This window comes from Lissotriton helveticus, chromosome 1_1, assembly GCF_964261635.1.
Source record: "Lissotriton helveticus chromosome 1_1, aLisHel1.1, whole genome shotgun sequence".
Taxonomy (NCBI): Eukaryota; Metazoa; Chordata; class Amphibia; order Caudata; family Salamandridae; genus Lissotriton; species Lissotriton helveticus.
This window is the reverse complement of record NC_136057.1, coordinates 971,679,416-971,700,748: the sequence shown is the minus strand read 5'-3', so window position 1 is coordinate 971,700,748 and position 21,333 is coordinate 971,679,416. Positions and strand designations below refer to the sequence as shown.

The following is a 21,333-nucleotide window of genomic DNA, read 5'->3' as shown; positions in this document are numbered from 1 at the left end:
AACAGACAAGTGGGTTCCCCAAATTATCCATTCTGGTTACTGCCTGGAGTTCATCAACACTCTTCCAAACATTCCCCCAAAATTGCATTCATTTTCACCGGATCACTTATACATTCTCAAACAAGAGGTACAATCCTAACTACTAAAACAAGCTATAGAACCCGTACCACCACATCATTAAGGGTCGGGCGTCTACTCCTTTGGCTTCCTAATTCCCAAAAAGGACAGCTCTCTCAGACCCATATTAGCTCACAGAGAACACAAATACACAGGTGGGAACTTCACCCTCAAGTTCTCCACCCATACTTCCAAGCCTGGGGAGTCCCTCACATAGACCTGTTCGCAACACCCGAAAACGCTAAATGACAAAGCTTTGCCTCCAGGTATCCACATCCGTTGACCAAAGGCAATGCTCTCTGGATGAACTGGTCAGGTATATTTCTTCCTCTCCCACTCGTTCCATCAGTGGTTCGGAAACTTGGGCAAACATCCCTCACGCTAATACTAGTGGCTCCAGCATGGGCATGTCAACCCTGGTTTACAACCTTGTTGGAACTCGCTCTGGTACCACATCAAAAATAACATTTAACTCCCAGTCTCCTCACACAGAGCCATGGAGAAATCAAACACCCAGATCCCAAACAATTGAAACTCGCGATCTGGCTCCAGAAGTCATCGTTTGGTTATCTGAACCTTCCATCAGACTGTGTAAACATTATCAAGGAAGCAAGAAAGCCTACCACAAGAGCTTCCTATGCAGCAAGATGGAAGCGATTTGTAATCTATTGCAGTAACAATAACATCAATCCTCTGGATGCTTCCATGCAAAACATTATCTGCTACCTGTTACACTTACAGCAGTCGTCATTGGCCTATACGTCCATTAGACTGCATCTCGCTGCAGTTGCAGCCTATCTTCATAATAGGCAACATTTATTGCTCTTCAGAGTGCCGGTAATCAAAGCATTTATGGAAGGACTTAAAAGAGTTATACCACCAAGACCTCCACCTGCCCCAGTGTGGAATCTTAATATAGTCCTCACAAGGTTAATGGATGGGCCCACCATTTGAACCCATGCACAAATCTGAGCTACAGTTCCTCACTTGTAAAACAGCTATCCTCATTGCAATCACTTCATTGAGGAGAGTGGTTAAAATTCAGGCACTAACAATAGAAGAACCCTTTTTTCAGCTACACAAAGACAAAGTAGTTCTTCGCACCAATCCCAAATTCCTACCTAAGGAAGTATCTGCATTTTTCATTAATCAGTTGCTTGAATTACCTGTTTTCTTCCCTCAATCTGACTCTGTTGCAGAAAGAACTCCATACATCTGAGATGTTAGAAGAGCACTGTTGTATTATATTGAAAGGACCAAATCTTATTGTAAGACTAAATAACTTTTTGTTACTTTTGCACCACCTCACAATGGCAATCCTATATCTAAATCAGGTATTGCTATGTGGATCGTTAAATGTATCCAAATTTGCTATGCAAAAGCCAAAAGGACTCTTAACTGTACCTCCTAGAGCACATTCCACTCGTAAACTAGGAGCAACTATGGCTTTTTTAGGCAAGATCCCTATTACTGACATTTGCCAAGCTGAAACATGGTCCACACCATACACATTCACCAAACACTATTGTGTAGATGTGTTAGCCAGACAACAAGCTAATGTGGGCCAAGCAGTTCTTAAATGCTGTTTCAGACAACTTCATCAGTTACAGGATAGCCACCGCTTACGGGAGACTGCTGTATAGTCTATGCATAAGCATGTGATCTACAGCTCGCATGCCTCGAACGAAAAATGCTACTTTCCCAGTATGCATCTGTTCTTGGCATGTAGAGCTGTAGAATCTCATGAGCCCACCCTCCTCCCTGGGAAGTCTGTTCCACAGGAAGGTGTAGCAATTGACAATATGTGGTTTTATTTTTGATTTTTACATTTCCCGTATTATGAGCAGAATTTGAAATCAATTGGGGATAACACCTTACAAAGATAATATTTTTAATGATTGAAGGCAGTATAGTGGGTTTACCATGTTCAGGTTTTTTTCGTATGGACTTAAAAAATAAAATTAGTAAAAAAATAGTATTCATTGCAGTCAGTTTTATATATAAATATATATATATATATTTATCTCATCATATATTTCCAGGTTGAGGAACACGAAGCAGAGAGAGAAGAATTTGTGGAGTCGGAACCGGTTGAGGAAAGTTGTGGTAGTAGTGTGCCCCAGGTACAGTTTAAATATATATTAAAGTTTGTAAATAACACTGTGCTTAATGAGGAGATAGACAGATCAAATGCATCACAAGAAACTCATAAACGAGCTTTACGTAAACTGCAAGATATATTATAAAGGACAGACAGCTTACTGATATATGGAGATCACGACATCCCACCCTTCTAGAAGCAACACACGTAACAGCTGCATACAACAGTTGGTCATGTATAGACTACTGGTTGGGCACCTCTGACATAGTGCTATGGACAGACTCTGTATTCCACCTTCCCAGAACACTATCGGATCATAGCCCGGTATTACTTACGATCGCGATACCGCACTACATACCTCCTCCATTTAGCTGGCGATTCAATGCGAAAGCGTTACTTGATCCTATATATGTGAACACCATTAGTAAGGCCATCACGGAATATTTTGAGCTGAATGAGCCCACCACGGCGGAACCAGGGTTGCTGTGGGAGGTCTTCAAAGCTGCCATAAGAGGGATTTGCATAAGCACAAGTGCAGGCATACTAAAGGACATACGCCAACAACTCTCCATACGGGAGGATAAACTTCGAGAATTAGAATGCCATTATACTGCAACACAGGATAGTAAAATACTAGGGGACATTAGATCCACATTATCAGAATATCAAGCATGCGCGGAAGACGAACTCAGATATGTAGCTAAACGACAAGTGCCGAGAACATACGGGGAAGGTTGCAGACCAGGGGCGGCGTTAGCGGCTAAAATATGTTCAGGACGCCCACCGACGGTGGTGCAGGGAATTAGAGACTCAGAGGGAGTGCTACACCATGATACTCAGAGTATTCTGAAAGAATTAATGACTACATATGGGGAACTATACACGGCAAGGCCTACAGCCTCACCAGAAGAAATCATGCAATACCTGGAGGATGTATCAATAGCATGGTTGTCTAATGCCCAAAGAGAATACCTCTCCTCGCCATTTACAGTTGAGGAGGTAACAAAGGTAATTAAGTCACTTCCCAATGGCAAAGCAGCAGGGCCTGATGGCTGCCGGGTGAATTTATAAAGCTTTTGCCAATCAGATAGCCCCTTATTTAGTAGCAATGTATGGGGATGCCCATGAGAAATCAATACTACCGCGAACTTTAAGGAAGGCCCTGTTGTTAGCACTTTTGAAACCCAACAAGGACCCGGAACTCTCTGATTCTTATAGGCCACTATCCCTAATAAATGTGGGCACAAAGATCCTCTCTAAATTATTGGCCACAAGGCTGAGACCCTTGATGCCGAATCTGGTCTTACCTGACCAGTCGGGATTTATCCCGGAGAGATCAACAACCCACAACACCAGAACCCTATTTGCATTATCCCATTATCTAATACCCACTACCAAGGCAGCTGCAATCTTGTTGGATGCAGCCAAGGCATTCGATTCTATAGCCTGGGATTACCTACACACGATCCTACAGCGTATGGGGTTTCCATCAATATTTTTGCAATGGGTAAAGGTGCTATACACGGCACCGACAGCACGAATAAAAATCAATAAATATATCTCAGATGCTAGTGTTATAGGACGCGGCACAAGGCAGTTGTCTGCTATCCTCCCTTTTATTTGCTATTGCACTAGAACCACTAGCTTGTAAAATAAGACAAGGTCACCGAGAATCCCCACTCCAATTCCCACAAAGACCATTGAATATATCATTATATGCGTATGATATGGTGCTATATGTTAAGGATTCGGCGCAACACTTGAATCCACTGTTACGAGAATATATAAAGTTCGGGCAACACTCAGGGCTTAAGATAAACTGCTCTAAATCACTAATTATACCACTGACGGACACCACCAGCCCACACCCGATGGACTACCCGTTAGAGTGGCAGGAGGACCCGGTGAAGTACTTGGGTGTATGGTTTCACAGGGACCCGGAAAGGGTCGCCCGTACTAATTATGGGAGGGTGATAAGTACACTAGAGGAGAAAATAGATAGATGGATCCAGTTGCCGCTCCCTCTAGCTGACCGTATGGCCATTGTAAAGATGGTGATTTTACCAAAACTCCTTTACGTCTTTAATAATATCTCCATTAAACCACCTATGATAATATTCTGCAGAATCTCCACTATGGCAATACGGCTGATATGGGCAGGTAAGCAGGCCCGAATTGACCTGCATACACTAACATTACCCTACTCGCGTGGCAGGTTTTAGGTCCCTGATTTTTTATTGTATTATTTATGCGCCCAAGCTCAGTATGCTCATTTCTGGTACCACAAGATACCTTATCTCACACATGTAGTGATTGAAGAATGGGTCGCGCTACCAACACCACTAAATGCAATTATAACACATCGCAGGCCACCGCTACATAACAGAGATATAAATACTATTGGTACAACGAATGATGCTTGGAATAGGACGGCTAGAAAGGCCAATAAACTACCACTATATGCACCGGCAATGTTGCTACATTATCACCCGCAATTGTCAGTGACGCAGGAAGAGGTTGGAATCGGGTTGCTCAAACAAGTGGGTATAGACACTATGGGAGACTTGTACAATGAGGGGGTATTTAAAACACTAGAAGACCTATCATTTGTCAGTAATCAGACGCTCCTGTTTAAATTAAGTTATCACAGGCTCCAAGGGGCAGTTAAGAAGTTATATCCATCTTACCCTGCAGAACCGCAACAGTTGACAACATAGCAAATGTTACTCACTACCCCTACCCCATGCCATCTGGTGTCCAAATTATGCAGTTAATTGCTGGCGGATATAGCGGCAACTGTGCAAAAAGCACTGAACAAATGGAATGCCTGTTTGGACATTCCGTTGACAGAACAAGAATGGACCATAGCTGGAACACTCACAAGTCTACTCACCCCAAATGGTAATTTACGCATATTGCATCTGAAATATCTGCACCAAACGTATCATACCCCTGCACGACAATATAGATTTGGACTAAGAGCAGACTCAAGATGTCAACGGTGTAATGGTGAAAACGCAGATTTTATTCACCTTGCTTGGTCTTGTGCTGAGATAGCGGAATATTGGGTAAAGGTGTTGCAAATTTTGAGCGCTATGGTGGGCATACATATGGAATGTAATATACTTACTTGTTTATTAGGATTGCTTCAGGGAGTCCATGCTGTGAGACAAAAGTTTTGTGCGATTGCATTGCTCATGGCAAAACGTAGGGTGTCAATGGAATGGGGTAGTAGGAATGTGCCACGGACCAAACAATGGCTTCAGGATCTAGTTTACTGTAGGGATACACTACAAACTTATGAAGAAGAATTGCCAGGAAGATCAAGGCCTAGGGACTATTGAAAATTTCTTGTAGAATATTTGAATACCATCGAAGTGGATGTATAATATACGCCAACTGTAATATTTTTGAATGTCCATATGTATACTGACGAAAGCACATGTATGGAGGGGGAATGTGTAGGAGCGGTGGTCTGTACGTTTTAATTTTCTGTTTAAATGGACATGTATGTCAATTTGTTGAAATGCCAATAAAAATTTTTTTTTTTAAAGTTTATAAAGAAGCATATTAGAAGGAAAAAGGAAACAGATAGTGGGACATTTCCATTTTTTGTACCACATGATGTCATAAAAAACTAAGATTCTTATGCATAGTTCAGTGTTAGAAAACAAGTGAAAACAGCTATTAGGGACCACTATTTTTGTCAAAGTCTGGAATGTGACTAAGACGCAGTAAGAAATTGGTAGATTGCTTGCCATACTCTCATTGAAAGACATCAATGGATGGGTTTTTACCGTGTTTAAACAAATGCAGTTATTTAGTTTTCTTAGTATGAGTTACGGTAAAGACATATTTTATCCTTTGTTGGGTGCATGCTCCCACTGCAGAGCCTGTGATTTAGTGCCTGTCGAAAATAAATAGGCAAAATTGCAGTGTTGCATTGGAACTTAAGTACACAGTGGATCTTTAAATCAGTTTTGTGATGCTTGATATTCTGTGTTGGACTGGTTTAGAATCTTCTGCAATGTCCTGTTTTTGACAGCATGATGTTTAGCGTTTTTCCAAAAGCTAAAATGGGAGTCATTATGTTTTTGCAGTGTGAATCTTTTCTGGATTCACATGGTGTGCATTATTCCGCCATCTAGTGGTTGTATCCGGAATTCGTCCTAAAAAACGTCCTTTTACTCTTTTTTTTGTTGTTGGTGGGTATCAACAGGCCTCCATTTTGTTGGTGGGTGTCAACGGACCTCCACTTGTAACGTTGTCGTGCTTCCTCCGTAAGCTCCCATATTTTCTCGCCCTCTTCAGATTATTTTATTTCCTCCATCTTCAGATTATTTTTTTCCACCATTCTAAATGAAGGTTCTCCCAACAATTAGAAGAAAAAGAAGGTACCAGAGCAGTGAGGGGGACAGGTATTCTCATCAGCAGTTCTGGAGATTGCACGTGCTGGGGGCTCCCTGTACATGGTGATTGAGAAGACACCGTTCCTGTTTTGCAAAAACTGTCACCATAAGTTTGCTCAAAAGGACCAACACCCAGTCTGCAAACTCTGCCTGCCGGTAGATCACCGAAGTGACGATTGCAACGCCTGTTCAATGTTCACCCTGAAGACTTTGAGGGTAAGACAGCGGCAGAGAACACATAACATGCAGGGCCAACATCCCACCCCGATCTACGAGACTTGGGCTTCTCAAGCATCTAGAGGAGAACGTCGCCAAAGGACCAGAAGGAGATACGGAGGCCGACATCCAGATTGTGGACGTCGACACAAAAGGGAGCAAAAAGTCTTATGGGACCAAGGTAAAAGAACCATCGTCGTTGAAGAGGTTACCTGAGTTGTGAAAATCTAACTCTAAATCCTCACGGGCAGCATCGGTGTCGAAGCACTCAATGGCCACAGGCTTGACCAGAGAGAAATGTACCCTCTGATCCTTCGAAAAGGACACTGTGTAGGAAGCTGGCTCTGTATATACTATACCAAAGTAAGGTATACTTTGCATAGAGTCCAGTGGTACCCCAAAGGTAGGCAGAGGTGAGGTTAGATAGTACCTTACTCTGTATTTGTGGTAGTGTGGTCGAGCAGTAAGGGTAAGGGTTTATCAGAGGACAGTGTTAAGCATTTGTTGTACACTCAGCAAATGATTTCACACACTCAAAGACTGAACTTCAGACCAATTGTTTTTGTATAAAAAATATTCTTTTAGTTATTTTATTTCCTAGAACCAAGCCTGGTACAGGTAAGTGATAAGTACTTTGCAGAAAATATACAGAATGTAACACAGTTTGGATTGCAATTGTAAATGTACTTTGATTTGATTACAGTAGTGTTACTGATGATGCAATGCTTTTCAGAATACAGTACATATACTTTGTAAAGGGTTTTCAGTAAAATTACCGGTAAGTTACTTTTGAGATTACTTATCTTACGCAGTGTAGTATACCTGAATACTACACTGGGGCATTTCCTGTAAACAGGTAAGTAAAATCGTTTTTGTTAGTGCAATTTTAAAGAATTTCTTTAAACTTTCAAACTCAACAGTCAATGTTATCCAATGGAGAATAGTGTTATCGGTTTTAGAGTAAGTGTTCGATAGTGGGAGTCGAGGTTCTGGGGGTATACTCCGCACCAAAACATGCAGCCTGCAAGGGCAGTGTGTGAGGGTAAAGGTACAGGACCTCCAAGGATGGCACAATAATTGCTGAAGCCCTCAGAGGCCTTCCCCGATCACAGTGCCCTGGGTACCTGTGGTACCATTTACCAGGGGCTGACTTGTGGCCAGAGAGTGCTAATTGGGTGTACAAGGTACAGTTTTGGGGAAAGAACACAGGCCCTGGGAACCCGATTGGCAGGGACCCAGGGCACATCAAGTCAGAGTGCATCAGTTGTCTGGCAAAAAGTGTTTGGGGGGAGTTACTGCAACAGAAACCCAGCTTCTCACCCACTGTAGCAGTAAAGACCCCCACAAAGTACAAGATGTTGAAGGATGTTCGAAGAAAAGACGCATCAAAGTTGAAACAGGAGCGGGCTAGTGTAGAACAACACTGTTTGCCGAACATATTGTCTTTTAAGGACTCTTCGTTGTCGAACAGAAGCCTGACAATCTCGACGTCGAACAGGTGGTCAAGATAGAATGAATAGACGACTCGAAGCTGAAGTGGAGATTCTTCTACAAAAGAAGGAAAGCTTTGAGAAAAGCCTAAAACAATTTCATATCCCAACAAAGTCTTCAACATCGAAGGATGAAGGGGACCAAAGACTTGAGTAAATAGAGCCACCTTTAACTCCTGAACCTCAAGAAGAGCCGGAAGAAAAAACCTACTTTGAAGATGAGGAGGAACAGAATACCAGGAGACACAATGGCAGGACCTTGAAACAGATTCACTTGAAGAAGGTGTAGACACTTATCCCTCAAGACCATCACCACCACCTGACGATGTTGGGGTTTAACACCAAGTATTAAAGAACGCAGCAGATAAATATGGGGTGCACTTAGAGTAGGAGAAGCCAAATTCTTTCCAGCCCACACATTCAAGGAATCCATTTTGGTCAATGCTCTCAAGTGTACTGGATCAAGGAAAGGAGGAATTTAAAGACCCTGCAACATATAAAGCAGGTACTCCTAGGGCAGAGGAGAAGTATAGATACTCTTCCAAAGATCCAAGCTACATAAAAGGAATAGTTATAGCTGATTCAATAATAACATCAACTGCAAGGAAGAGCGCTACCGTCCCAAGCCAGGACCTCCTCCAGATAAGGAAAGTAAGAGGATGGACCTCGTGGGTCGAAATGTTGAGAGAAGTGCTTCAAATCAGTGACATATTGCAAAATCCAACACACTACTCAGTCATCACGCCATTCAACATTGGGAGGAAATATGAGAACTGATGAGACACCTATCTGGGCAGTACCAAAAAAGGGCTGCACACCTTGGATGACAGAAATATTTCAAATACTTGTTTAAAATCTGCACTGAATGCAGCTAATGCATCAAGCAGGCAGGTGATGATAGACATTACAGAGCGACGCCATGCCTGGTTGAGAATTTCAGGTTTTAAACCTGTAGTACAAACAAACATACTAAATGCACCATTCAGTGGTGAACAACTGTTCGAGAGTGTGGTTGATGAATCTCTGAATCCGTTGAAAAAGGAGAACAAAACAGCAAAGTCAACGGGGGCTCTGTAGTTCAGAGGCAATATGCTTAGGGGATCAGTACCCTCACAAAGACCCAGAGGAAGGGACTCATTCCATCTTGGAAAATCCCATCAGACATACCACCCAACATATCTGCAAGGTAGTCAAGCCAACAACAACAACATTGGTGGTACCAGAAGGGAGGACTGTCCTTTCGAGGATGCCCATGCGGAAGAGGACAACCAGAAAGGGAAGGAGCACCCCCGCAAATAAGAGACTTATCAAAGATTACAAAGGACACTCTAAAAACATCCAGGAGTGAAGTAATGCGACAACAAACAGACAAGAGTGCAGGAATAGAATATCAAGAACCTCTACATTCAACACCAGCAGGAGGCAGAATCAAGAACTTCTTTCAGGAGTAGAGGAAGATCACTTCAGATAAATGGGCTTTAAACATAATACAATACAGACATTGCATAGAATTTGACCAGACACCTTCATGCAAGGGCCCCCGGAAAAAGGTACATTCAAAGGAGGAAACATCCCGTCTGCTCAAGGAAGTAGAGGAAATGTTGCCAAAGGATGCTATAGAATTAGTACCAAACATAGCAATAAACAATGGGAACTACTCACCATAATTCCTAATTCCAAATGTAGATGGGACACTGCTACCAATTCTAGACTTTAGGTTTTTAAACAAATGTATATAAAAACAAAAAAGTTCAAAATGATAACCCTGCAAGTGGTAATAAAAAAACTCGAAGTAGGGGATTGCATGGCAACAATAAACTTAAAGGACGCTTATTCACACATTCCCATGAGCACAGGCCACAAACAATTCCTCAGATTTGTGGTAGACAAAAGAGACTACCAGCTCAAGGAACAGCCATTCTGAATAAAATCGGCACTAAGATTATTCACAAAGTGTCTAGCTGCAGTACCAGCACACATTCAAAGGCAAGGCATACACATCTAGACATACCTAGACAATTGATTGGTAAGAGTAAACTCACACAAAAAATGCAAAGATCACATTCAGCAAGTTATTAGAACTCTATACTAGCAGGATTCTCAACACACAAGGAGAAGTCATCTCCCGAACCAGAACAAGAGAACATTTTCTTGGGGGCCAAGATCAATTAAATTCTAGGGAAAGTATTCCCCAGCAAGAAGAGAACAGTATCACTATTGAAGGAAATACAGCACTACCAGAAGGGGCAAGCTATTACAGTGAGGATGTTGGGGAAGCTACTAGGAATGACGGCTTATTGCATTCCTTTGATACCAAATACAAACCTCCACTTGAGACGATTTCAGGAATGGCTACAACACCATTGGTCACAGGCAACAGGGAGTTGGGAAGATCTAGTGGTTGTCACACAAAGGATAGAGGAAGAGATAACGTGGTGGAACTGATCACATATAACACAGGGAAGAACATATACACAACCAAGTCCAACTGTAACCATAACAACATATGGTTACAGATGGGATGGGGAGCACACATGAACAATCTCAAGGGGAGGGAAGCCCGGCAGTATTCCTAGCCTTAAAAACCTTTCAAAAATAGCTTTGGGGGAAAACAATATAGATTCCAACGGACAACACAACCACCGTGTTTTACCTAAACAGGGTGGGACGCAGGCTCTACCTCTGTCAAGATTAGTTCCAGAACTGGGGAACTGGGCTATTCAAAAGAAGATGGAGATCCTAGAAGTCCATCTACCGGGAAAGGACAGTGTCGAAGCATACAGACTGAGCAGACAAGCCTCATGATCTCACAAATGGGAACGGAACCAAACAGAGGATCTTTCAGAAATGGGGAACACTAGAAATAGATCTATTTGAACATCACAGATCACAAAACACCAATGCTTTGCCTCCAAACATTATCACCAGTCCATAGGAAATGCACTGTAAGTAGATTGGTTAGGGAATTTTGCTTACGCTTTTCCTCCCAATACCACTACTTCAAAGAGTGAATAGCAATCGCAGGATCAGCATGTGAGACTGATACTAATTGCACCACAGTGGATGAGACAAACATGGTTCTCAGATCTAATAGCACTATCCCAGGAGAATATTCACAAAATCAGGCAAGATCTGTTGTCAATGCAAGAAAGAAGGGTGCTTCACCCAGAACCAGAGTATTTAAGCCTGGCAGCATGGCACCTGAAGATTTAGAATTTGTACACCTAAAATTACCAGAGAATACAATGGCCGTCTTAAGAAAGGCAAGGAAACCAACAGCTAGAAAGTGTTATATAGATAAATAGCAAAGATACTCACTCTGGGGTCTTAAGGAAGGATTATTTAAGAAGAACACAATAGATAAGTCAGTACTAAAGTACTTAACACATAGACTGTAAGCTGACGTATGAATTTTTAAAGGTTCATTTAGCAGCAGTTGTGGCATACACAAGGAGCCGCATTGACAAACGTTTCTTCACAGCACCAGTCATTAGGCGGTTCCTAGAAGGAGCAAAGAGAATTGCACTGCCAGAAAAGGTACCCACTGGAATTTACATATGGTGCTCACACAATTGATGAAGGCACCATTTGAAACTTTACTTCAGGTTACATTACCAATGCTCATATTAAAGACTGCCTTTTAATTGGCTGTGAGAATGTGCCCTCTTTCTGCATGGTAACCCCCACCTTTTGATGTACTGCTGATGTGCCTTGACTGAGTGTTCCCTGGGCTCCTGCACATCAGGTAACCAGGGCCAATGTTCTTTCCTTATACCTGCATTAAAAACAAAACCCAATTGTCATCTCTGGCCACAGGTCAGCCCCTGGTAAATTGTAGCACAGGTACCCAGGGCACTGTGACCAGGAAAGACCTCTGAGGGCTGCAGCACTTATTATGCCACCCTTAGAGGCCCTGTATTGTTACGCTCACACACTGCCTTTGCAGGCTGTGTGTCTTGGTGCGCAGAACAAAGTGAAGAGTCGACATAGCACACATCCCTGTGTGCCAAGCCTACAACCCACTGCCCCAGCATAGATCAGTCACCCCTCTAGCTGGGTGCCCTCTACCAGTGGTGAGGGTACAGCTGCATGAGCCATGTACCCCTACAGTGTCTAAGTCCATTCTTAGACATTGTAAGTGCAGTGCTGCAGTTAAAAGTATATGGTGCTTGGAGTATGTCATTACAAACTTGACAGCACCATAATGGCTGCACTGAAAACTACGAAGTTTGGTATCAAACTTCTCAGCACATTAAACCCACACTGATGCCAGTGTTGGATTTAATGAAAAATGCACACAGAAGGCATCTTAGAGATGCCCCCATAAAAACGACCTACCACTAGTGTCCAGGGTGAGTGGTTGCTTTCAGATGCCACCACAGACATGGTTCTGGACCTCTGCTGCTCAGGGGCCTGAAACAATGCACATCCTGGGTTGAGATGCCAAGCCTCCTCCTCCAGGATGGTCAGGGTCCGTGAAGGGGAAGCTTCAAAGGCTTTCCGCCTTTGTAAGCTTTCCCAGGTCACTTGCTGCTTTCAGGAACTGGTCCCCACTGGTTCTGACCCCCACTTTAGGCGGGAGAACCGGCGGGAAAAACTAGTGAGTTAGAGAGGTGCGCCAACCTCTGCCAACTTCACCCCTCAGACGTGGGAGGCGAGGTGAAGCACAACTTTCAGTCCCCGCCATCTTGCAGATGAGGGGGACCCAGCCAACCAGGGAAAGGCTTATGCCCCCCTCCCATTGGAGGGTGGCATAATAGGGGGTGTTCCCACCCCATGTGAAGGGAGCCATTGGTCCCAACCTTTTACCTACCTGTAACACCCCTAAATCTAGTATTTAGGGGCACCCCTGAACCTTGCTTCCTCAGACAAAAACATACACGATGAAAAAAAATGGATCAAACAGCCGTGCCAAAGCTAACAAGAAGAGGACGCCCACTGACTTGGCCCCAGCCATACTGGCCTGTCCCCACCTCAAACCTGCTCCAGCGAAATCCCGGTGTGTCCTGCAGCCAGCAACCTCAAGAAACCCGGAGGACCTGCCTGCCTTCAATCCCAACAACTCTGTCTCCTGTGAACACCAAAATTGTTCAAACAACAGACTCCAGCTCCGCAAGGATCCACAAGTTTGCACCACTCTGCACCCGACACCCACGGCCCGAGTTCGAGCGGCTCAACCCCAAGAAGAGGTCTCCCCGGTGATCCTGACCCGAGATCTGACGACCCCTGACCTGCCTCCAGCCTCCAGCTGACACCTGCAGCGTCAAACCGGAAGATCCTCCCCCCCACCACGGCCAGGAGCTGGAAAGAAGATCCGACCCTAAAAGGCACCCCTGCACCAGACACCCCACGGCCTTTGGTGGCCCAACCAATGGTGCCTAACCAACCCCCTACATCCCAACTTACCTCTCCAAGTGGTGGTCGCTCCTAGAAGACCTTCGTCCCTCAGCCTCTAGTGCTTTTGCAAACCGGAGACTCTCCATTGAAAGCTACAGGGCTTCCGAAGACAAATCAGGAATCTGCACACAGCCGCCCCAGTGTCACTGAGGGCACATCTTTTGTGCTGGCCTAAACCCCCATTTTCCCTGAGCTTAAGTCCAGGAGCTTTCCTTCCACAACCCAGTGACCTGCTCATCAGTTACCACCAACCGGAGCCCCCCTATCCCCCATTGGATAACATTGGACATCAGCACTCTACACCTCGCCGCCCTAGTGCAGATGAGTGTGTAACAAGAGTGCATCGTTGACCCTGGGGGACCCCTGAGTCTAACCCCAGAATAACAACTCCCACAACAAAGTACTTACCTTTGAACCGATAACATTATTTTCCTCCATGGGATAACATTGACTGTTTTTCTATGAAAAGTTTTTAAGTGTGGAATTAGAAAACCTAAGAAATCTTTTAAAATGGTAAGTAAATAACCCAAACACTTTTACTTACCTGTTTAAAGGAAATGTCCCAGTGCAGTATCTAGGTATACTGCACTGTGTAAGAAAAGTAATCTAAAAGGTAACTTACATGATATTCTACTACAAATCTTATACAAAGTATATGTACTGTATTCTGAAAAGCATTGCATTATCAGGTAACACTCCTGTAATCAAATCAAAGTACCTTTACAATTGCAAACCAAACTGTGTTACAACTGTATATTTACTGCAAAGTATTTATCACTTACTTGTGCAAGGCTTGCTTGGTTGTAGGAAATAAAATAACTAAAGGAATATTTTTGGTCTGAAGTTCAGTCTTTGAGTGTGTCAATTCATTTACTGACTGAGTGGGTGCAACAAATGCTTAACACTGTCCTCTCCATTAAAGCCTTACTGTTCGACCACACTACCACAAAAAGAGAGTGAGGTGATATCTTCATCTGAAAGAGACACGTTAGTGATAGATTGCTTAACTTAGAATTCCTTACCTTAGAATATCCCCAGGCGTCAGACTGGATCCGGAAATTTTCGTCAGCAGTACCCCTGTGCGTCAGATGGTGGCGTCACGCGGCTCCGTGTCCTTCCCTGGCGTCGTATGTGCCAATATGACGTCACGGAGACAACTCAGGTGCCACCCTTGCGTGCTGATGTCAGTTCTTTGTTTTTCCGCGCCAGCTAGTGCAGATCCGTAAGAGCATGTACCCTAGTCACTTTTTGACTAAACTTTTGAGACTTTTGTCTTCTATTTTTGAGTCTTTGACTCCTGGTGCCGCATGGGGATGCCTGGATTTAAATCCTGCGGGCCTGTCGCCGTACGATGTCGGTGGCAGACCCCCATGGTGTCTGTCTCTACTATCTGGAGCGCGACCATGACTCCTGGTCATGTTCCGACTGTCTGGCCATGCCTCCGAAGGCCTTGCGGGAGCGGACCCGTAAGTTGCTGGAGGCCCATTAGTCGTCTCCGCGACGTTCGAGGCCCGGGGGAGCCATCATCATCGCTTCCCAGGGTCGAAGTCTTCACACTCTGATTCGGGTAAGAGACGTCATAAGAAGAAGTCGAAGAAGCGTTTTCACTGTCCGACGTCCCCTCGTCGGTTCCCGGATACGGACGAGGGGGACGGGGGTACCACCCCGCGGCTCCTTTGGAGCCTGCGAGTCCCATGACCTACCCACCTTATCCGGGTCCATCGGCGACTCCTGCCCAGGTGCAAGATTTTCTTGCTGCCATGGACCACCTCTTCAAGCCTCGGGCTCCCACCAGCGCGCCCACAGCACGCCTTCGGGCCCTGCGGTCCCAGTTGAGGGCCCTCCCTTGCCACCAGCTCCGCTGCCGGCGCCTCTGGCCCCAGCGCCGCCCGCGGCTCCGATCCCGGCGCTGCAGTGGGTTCCGTTCTTTCCACCACCGCACTTGCCCGGGTTCCCAGACAATTTTGCTCCTGGTTGGGATACGGAGCCGGACCGACGTCGACCGGTGCCATTCCCGGTGCTATTCAACCGTTTGTATTCCCCTGTCCCTCCCCCACCACTGCAGCCAGTTCCATGTGCAGCGGAGGAAGGGGACGACTTGGAGGGTTCTGAGGACCCTCTTGCACAGCAGTGCGGGTCAGAACAAGAATGGACTGAAGAGCTAGAGGATGCCGGTGGCCTTGACCTCTATTCTGACCCTGGTTTTCTTTCTCCTCCTGCTGTGGATATGGAGGAGGGTGCCACATACACTGTGGTGCTCCATAGAGCAGCTGAGGCCTTTGACCTGCCTACAGTGACCCTCAAGACTAATCTCCTCAATGAAGTACTTCAGCCGGCGACAAGCTCTTGGAGCCCCTGCTTCCGTTCAATGAGGCAATAATTGACGTCTTGATGTGCACCTGGCCACGGGGGTTCCCATGGATAAGAAGGTGGCACGGCGCCATCTCTCGGCCCCGGGTAACCCTGCTTTTCTGTCCACCCATCCAATCCCGGGAAGCCTGGTCATTCAGGCCTCCACTTCCCAAAGCAGTTGCGCAGGTGCTGCCTCAGTGTCCGGAGGAGGCTTGGACAGTGCTTTCTCAAGCTGTTGCTGAGAGGAAAGATGCAGCAAAGTTCTCAATTAGGTGTGGACTGGACACCGCTGACTCACTGGGTAGGTTGATTTCGACGACAGTGGCCATCCGTTGCCACGCTTGATTGCGGTCCACTGGTTTTTTGGGGGTTGTTCAAAGTTCTCTTATGGACATGCCCTTTGATGGTACTCGCCTATTTGGCGATAAGGCAGATAGTGCGCTGGAGCATTTTAAGGACTCCTGGGCTATGGCCTAGTCCTTAGGTCTCTCCACCACGCGCTTGGCCACATCTGCTTTTCTTTCCTTTTGTCGCCACGGAAGGGTCACCCCGACACGTTCATTCAGCCAGAAGCCTGCGCAGAACCAACCTCTGCGCGGACGTGGTTCCTGCTGAGGCGGGGCAGGGGGCCAGCGTGCGGCTCAGTCCACCTCCGCTCCCGGAGCATCCGTCTCAAAGCCTTCCTAGTCCGAGCTTTGGGGCACACCCCATGCCGGTGGTCGGCAGGATTCGCCATCACCTTCCTCACTGGCATTCCGTTACCTCGGACAGGTGGGTGCTGCAAATCGTCTGAAGGGGCTACTCCCTCCCCTTCGAGACTACACCTCCAGCCATGCCACCTCAGTTCCACTGCATGTCGGGGGACTATTTTGCGCTTCTCCAGCAGGAAGTCGTGGCCCTCTTGGCCAAGGAGGCCCTTGAGCACATTCCTGGGCCAGAAGTAAGACGTGGTTCTTATTCCCACTACTTTCTGGTCCCCAAGAAAGAGAAAGGGGCCCTGTGTCCCATCTTGGACCTCAGGAACATCAACCGCTTCCTCCGGAAGGATAAGTTCAAGATGTTGACTCTAGCTCAGGTCTTGGCTGCCCTCGACCCTGGATGGTAGCGTTGTACTTGCAGGATGCTTATTTTCACATCCCCGTCCTTCCGGTCCACCTGTGTTACCTGCGGTTCACGGTAGGCCAAGAGCACTTTCAGTTTGCTGTGCTCCCCTTCGGCATTAGCAGTGCCCCTCGGGTGTTCACGAAGGTAATGGCGGTGCTTGCAGCTCATCTGCCCAGATCAGGGGTTTCAGTCTTCCCCTATCTCGACGACTGGTTGTTGAAGGCGGGCTCGCCCCAGACAGTCGTCTCCCACCTCCAGACTACGGCCGATCTCCTGCATTTGCTGGGGTTCTCCATCAACGTCCCGAAGTCGCACCTGAGACCCTCTCAGAAGCTCCCCTTCTTCGTAGCGGTTCTGGATTCGACGCAGTTTCGGGCTTATCCTCCCAAGCAGCGAGTCTGGGATATTCAGGCTAATATTACGATCTTTCAGCCTCTATCCCGTGTTTCAGTCAGGATGACCCTCCGGCTCCTGGGCCTAATGGCCTCCTGCATCCTGCTAATGCAACATGCCAGATGGCATATGCGGGCTCTGAAGTGGGACCTGATGTTTCAGTGGGCGCAGCATCGGGGCAACATGTCCGATCACATCCGGATCTCGGAGGGCACTGAACAAGACTTGCAGTGGTGGCTCACGAATCGCGATTGGGTCAAGGGCAGATCCCTCATCCTTCCCCAACCGGAGCACACAGTGGTGACGGATACGTCCCTCCTGGGATGGGGCGGCCACATGGGAGAGGCGGAGATCAGGGGCCTCTGGTCTCTGGCGGAGTCCTGGCTCCATATTAACCTTTTGGAGCTTCGGGCGATCCGACTTGCACTGAAAGCATTCCTTCCCTCTGTCTGGGGAAGTGTAGTGCGGTGTTCATGGACAACACCACCGCCATGTGGTGTTGCAACAAACAGGGCGGGTGGGGTTGTGTCCCTATGTCAGGAGGCTCTACGTCTCTCTAAATGGCTGGAACATCAAGGCATTACCTTGGTGGTTCAACACCTGACAGGTTCTCTGAACGCCAGGACGGACGAACTCAGCCGCCGGTGCATGATGGATCAAGAATTGCATCTTCACTCGGAGGTGGTGCAAGGTCTCTTTTTGCAGTGGGGAGAGCCTTGGTTAGATATATTTGCCACCGAAGAGAACGCGCAATTTCATAAATTCTGCGCAATGGAATTTCCATAGTGGCACTCGCTCTGCGACGCTTTTCGTCACGAGTGGAGCTGCGGTCTGATGTACGCCTTTTCACCTATACCACTTCTGCCGAGAGTGCTCAAGAAAATTTGGCGCGACCGGGCCAAAGTCATCCTTGTGGCTCCAGGTTGGGTACGAAGATACTAGTATCCCGAGCTACTCAGCATGGCGATTGCTCCCCCGTTCCGATTGCCTCTTCGGGAGTATCTTCTGTCACAGCGGCAGGGGACGGTCCTCCACCTGAATCTGCCCAGCCTCCACCTCCATGCGTGGAGATTGAGCGGCAACAGTTGACAGCTTTCAACCTTCCTTCTGAAGTCTGTGACATCGTTCTAGCAGCAATGAGTCCCTCCACTAAGACGGTATACGCACGCAGGTAGAACACATTTGTGGCATGGTGCACAGCAAATGCTGTGGATCCCCTTGCTGCCCCTCTTTCCTAGGTCCTTCTGTTCCTTCTCTGTTTAGCCCAGCAGGGCTCTTCTCTGGGCACTATCAAAGGTTATCTCTCTGCCATTTCCGCCTTTCTACGGCTTTCAGATCAGCCTTCTCTTTTTAAGTCTCCAATTGTTAATCGCTTCCTGAAAGGTATTACACACACGTTTCCTCCCGTGCCCTTCATATTGCCTCAATGAGACTTAAATCTTGTCTTGAATTTTCTGATGTGCGCTCCTTTTGAGCCACTTCATAACTGTCCCTTACGTCTTCACACTTTAAGACGGCTTTCCTGGTAGCTATCACCTCTGCCAGAAGAGTGAGTGGGCTTCAGGCTCTTTCTTATAAACCTCCTTTTCTCTCTGTTCATCCGGACAAGGTGGTTTTAAGGACTCGTCCTTCTTTCTTGCCAAAGGTTGTCACGCCCTTCCACATCGGGCAGACCATCACTTTGTCCACCTTCTTTCCACCTCTGCATCCTTCAAAAGAAGAAGAGAGGCTCTACCGTCTGGACCCAAAACGTGCACTCTCGTTCTATCTGAAGTGCACACAACAGTTTGGGTGGATGACCAACTTTTTGTTGGCTAGGGGGCGCCAAAAAAGGTCGGGCCTTCCACAAACAGACCAACTCTCAGTGGGTCGTTCTCTGCTTCAAAGCCTGTTAATCGTTGGCTAAGAAGGAGCCTCCTGTGGGGCTGCGTGCCCATTCTACCAGGGTAACGGCAGCCACTACTGCTTTGGGACGCGGCATTCCCTTGCAGGACATCTGTCAGGCAGGTAGGTGGGCCTCGCTGCACACTTTTACCAAGCACTACTGCCTGGACAACCAACTCCAGAGAGAGGGCTTCTTGGGCCGTTCGGTTCTCTGGGACTTTCTGGTGTGATTTTGGTTCGCAGACCCACCTCCGTGGTAGGTATTGCTGGGATATCTATTCTAAGGTAAGGAATCTATCACTAACGTGTCTCTTTCAGATGCACAAGTCACTACTTGTGTAACGATCTATCTGTAAGAGACATTAGTTAGTGATAGATTCCTTACCCCCCACCCATCCTCCCCCTTCTGCGAACTGATTTCTAGGGTTAAGGTCATCCTTTTCAGGGCCCTAGTTTCATGGCACTAGTGGTCCGTTTCTTGCATGGCTCTGCGTTCTTGGGGCGGAAAGTCGTGTACAGAACTGACGTCAGCGTGCATGGGTGGTGCCTAAGTAGTCCCCGTGATGTCATCTCTGCGCATACGATGCTAGTGACGGATGCGGAGCCACACGACCCACCTTCCGACGCGCAGGGGATACTGCTGTCGAAAACTTTCCGGATCCAGTCTGACGCCTGGAGATATTCTAAGGTAAGGAATTCTAAGGTAAGTAATCTATCACTAACTAATGTCTCTTACAGATATATCGTTATTCAAGTGGTAACTTGTACTTTACTTCTGCCTACCTTTTCGGTTCCACTGGACTCTGTGCACACTATACCTCACTTTGGTATAGTATATACAGAGCCAGCTTGCTACAGTGGCCATAAGATCACTGTGCAGATTTAGTGAATTGCAAGCACTCATCTTACTAGAGCCTTATTTCCAAGTAGAAAAAGAATTGTCATGAGTCCCAACAGACAGCTAATGCCAAATTTTATGTCACAGTTGCGATGAATCAAAGTATACAGATACCGTTTCTTTCAGAAATCAAAGACGCACACAGAGAGGACATTACGTACTTTTGACACAAAACGTTCAGTAATGTATTACATCGAAAAAGCAAAGGCAGACAGAAAGACGAAACAGATCTTTGTTTCATTTGCAAATAGTTTTCCTCATAAGATCAGTTACCAAGAACACAATTTCAAGATGGATAGCACAAACTATTCAGTTGTGCCACAAGAATGCAAGAGAGACATTAAAAAACACGCCTGGGGCACATTCAACGAGAAAGAAAAGAGAAACCATTGTCTTCCTTTCAAATACTCCATTGCAAGACATTTGTATGGCAGCAACATAGTTCGCAAGACACTATTGTTAAGATATTCAGATGAACAAAGAAGACAAGTAGGACAAAAGGTCTTACATTATCTGTTTTCATATCGGTGCTCATCTTCAACCCAACCACCACTGTAGTAACAAACTGCTACCAAATCTGTGCACAGCATGTGAATTCAGAAAAGATTCTTGCTGCAAAAAGTATTGTCTCTTTCCTGTCAGTGTAGTTTTTCAGCTTGAAGAACTTTCTGTATTGACAAGCCTACCCACCCAACTCTGACAAGAAGATGAATGGAGGGAACAGCATAAAAATAAAAAAAGAATCCAAAGATGGCGACCAATGTCCGAAGATGGCGACCAAAGGTGGGAGCTTCTGAAGGAAGCACAAGGTGGTCACAAGGGAACACCAAATGAAGGTCCGTCAACGCCCACCAACAACAAAAGAACTAAAATAGTAGAAGGACAAAATGTTTTAGGGAGAAATCAGGACCCAACCACTAGATCGCGGAATAATACCCAGCATGTGAATCAAGAAATTTCTTCAAGCTGCAA

At 46.2% G+C, this 21,333-nt stretch overlaps 1 protein-coding gene across 4 annotated transcripts in view; it reads left to right on the top strand.

The window, feature by feature from the left end:
- Positions 1–21,333, top strand: part of TASOR2 (transcription activation suppressor family member 2) — a 1,020,110-nt gene that overhangs the window by 591,659 nt on the left and 407,118 nt on the right. For 3 of the 4 annotated variants that reach the window (XM_078677333.1, XM_078677324.1, XM_078677320.1), the window contains exon 23: positions 2,160–2,240. The exons of the other annotated variant lie outside the window; for it this stretch is intronic. In XM_078677333.1, coding sequence (XP_078533459.1) covers positions 2,160–2,240 — 81 coding nt within the window. The remainder of the gene's footprint in view (positions 1–2,159; positions 2,241–21,333) is intronic. 4 annotated transcript variants of the gene reach the window in all.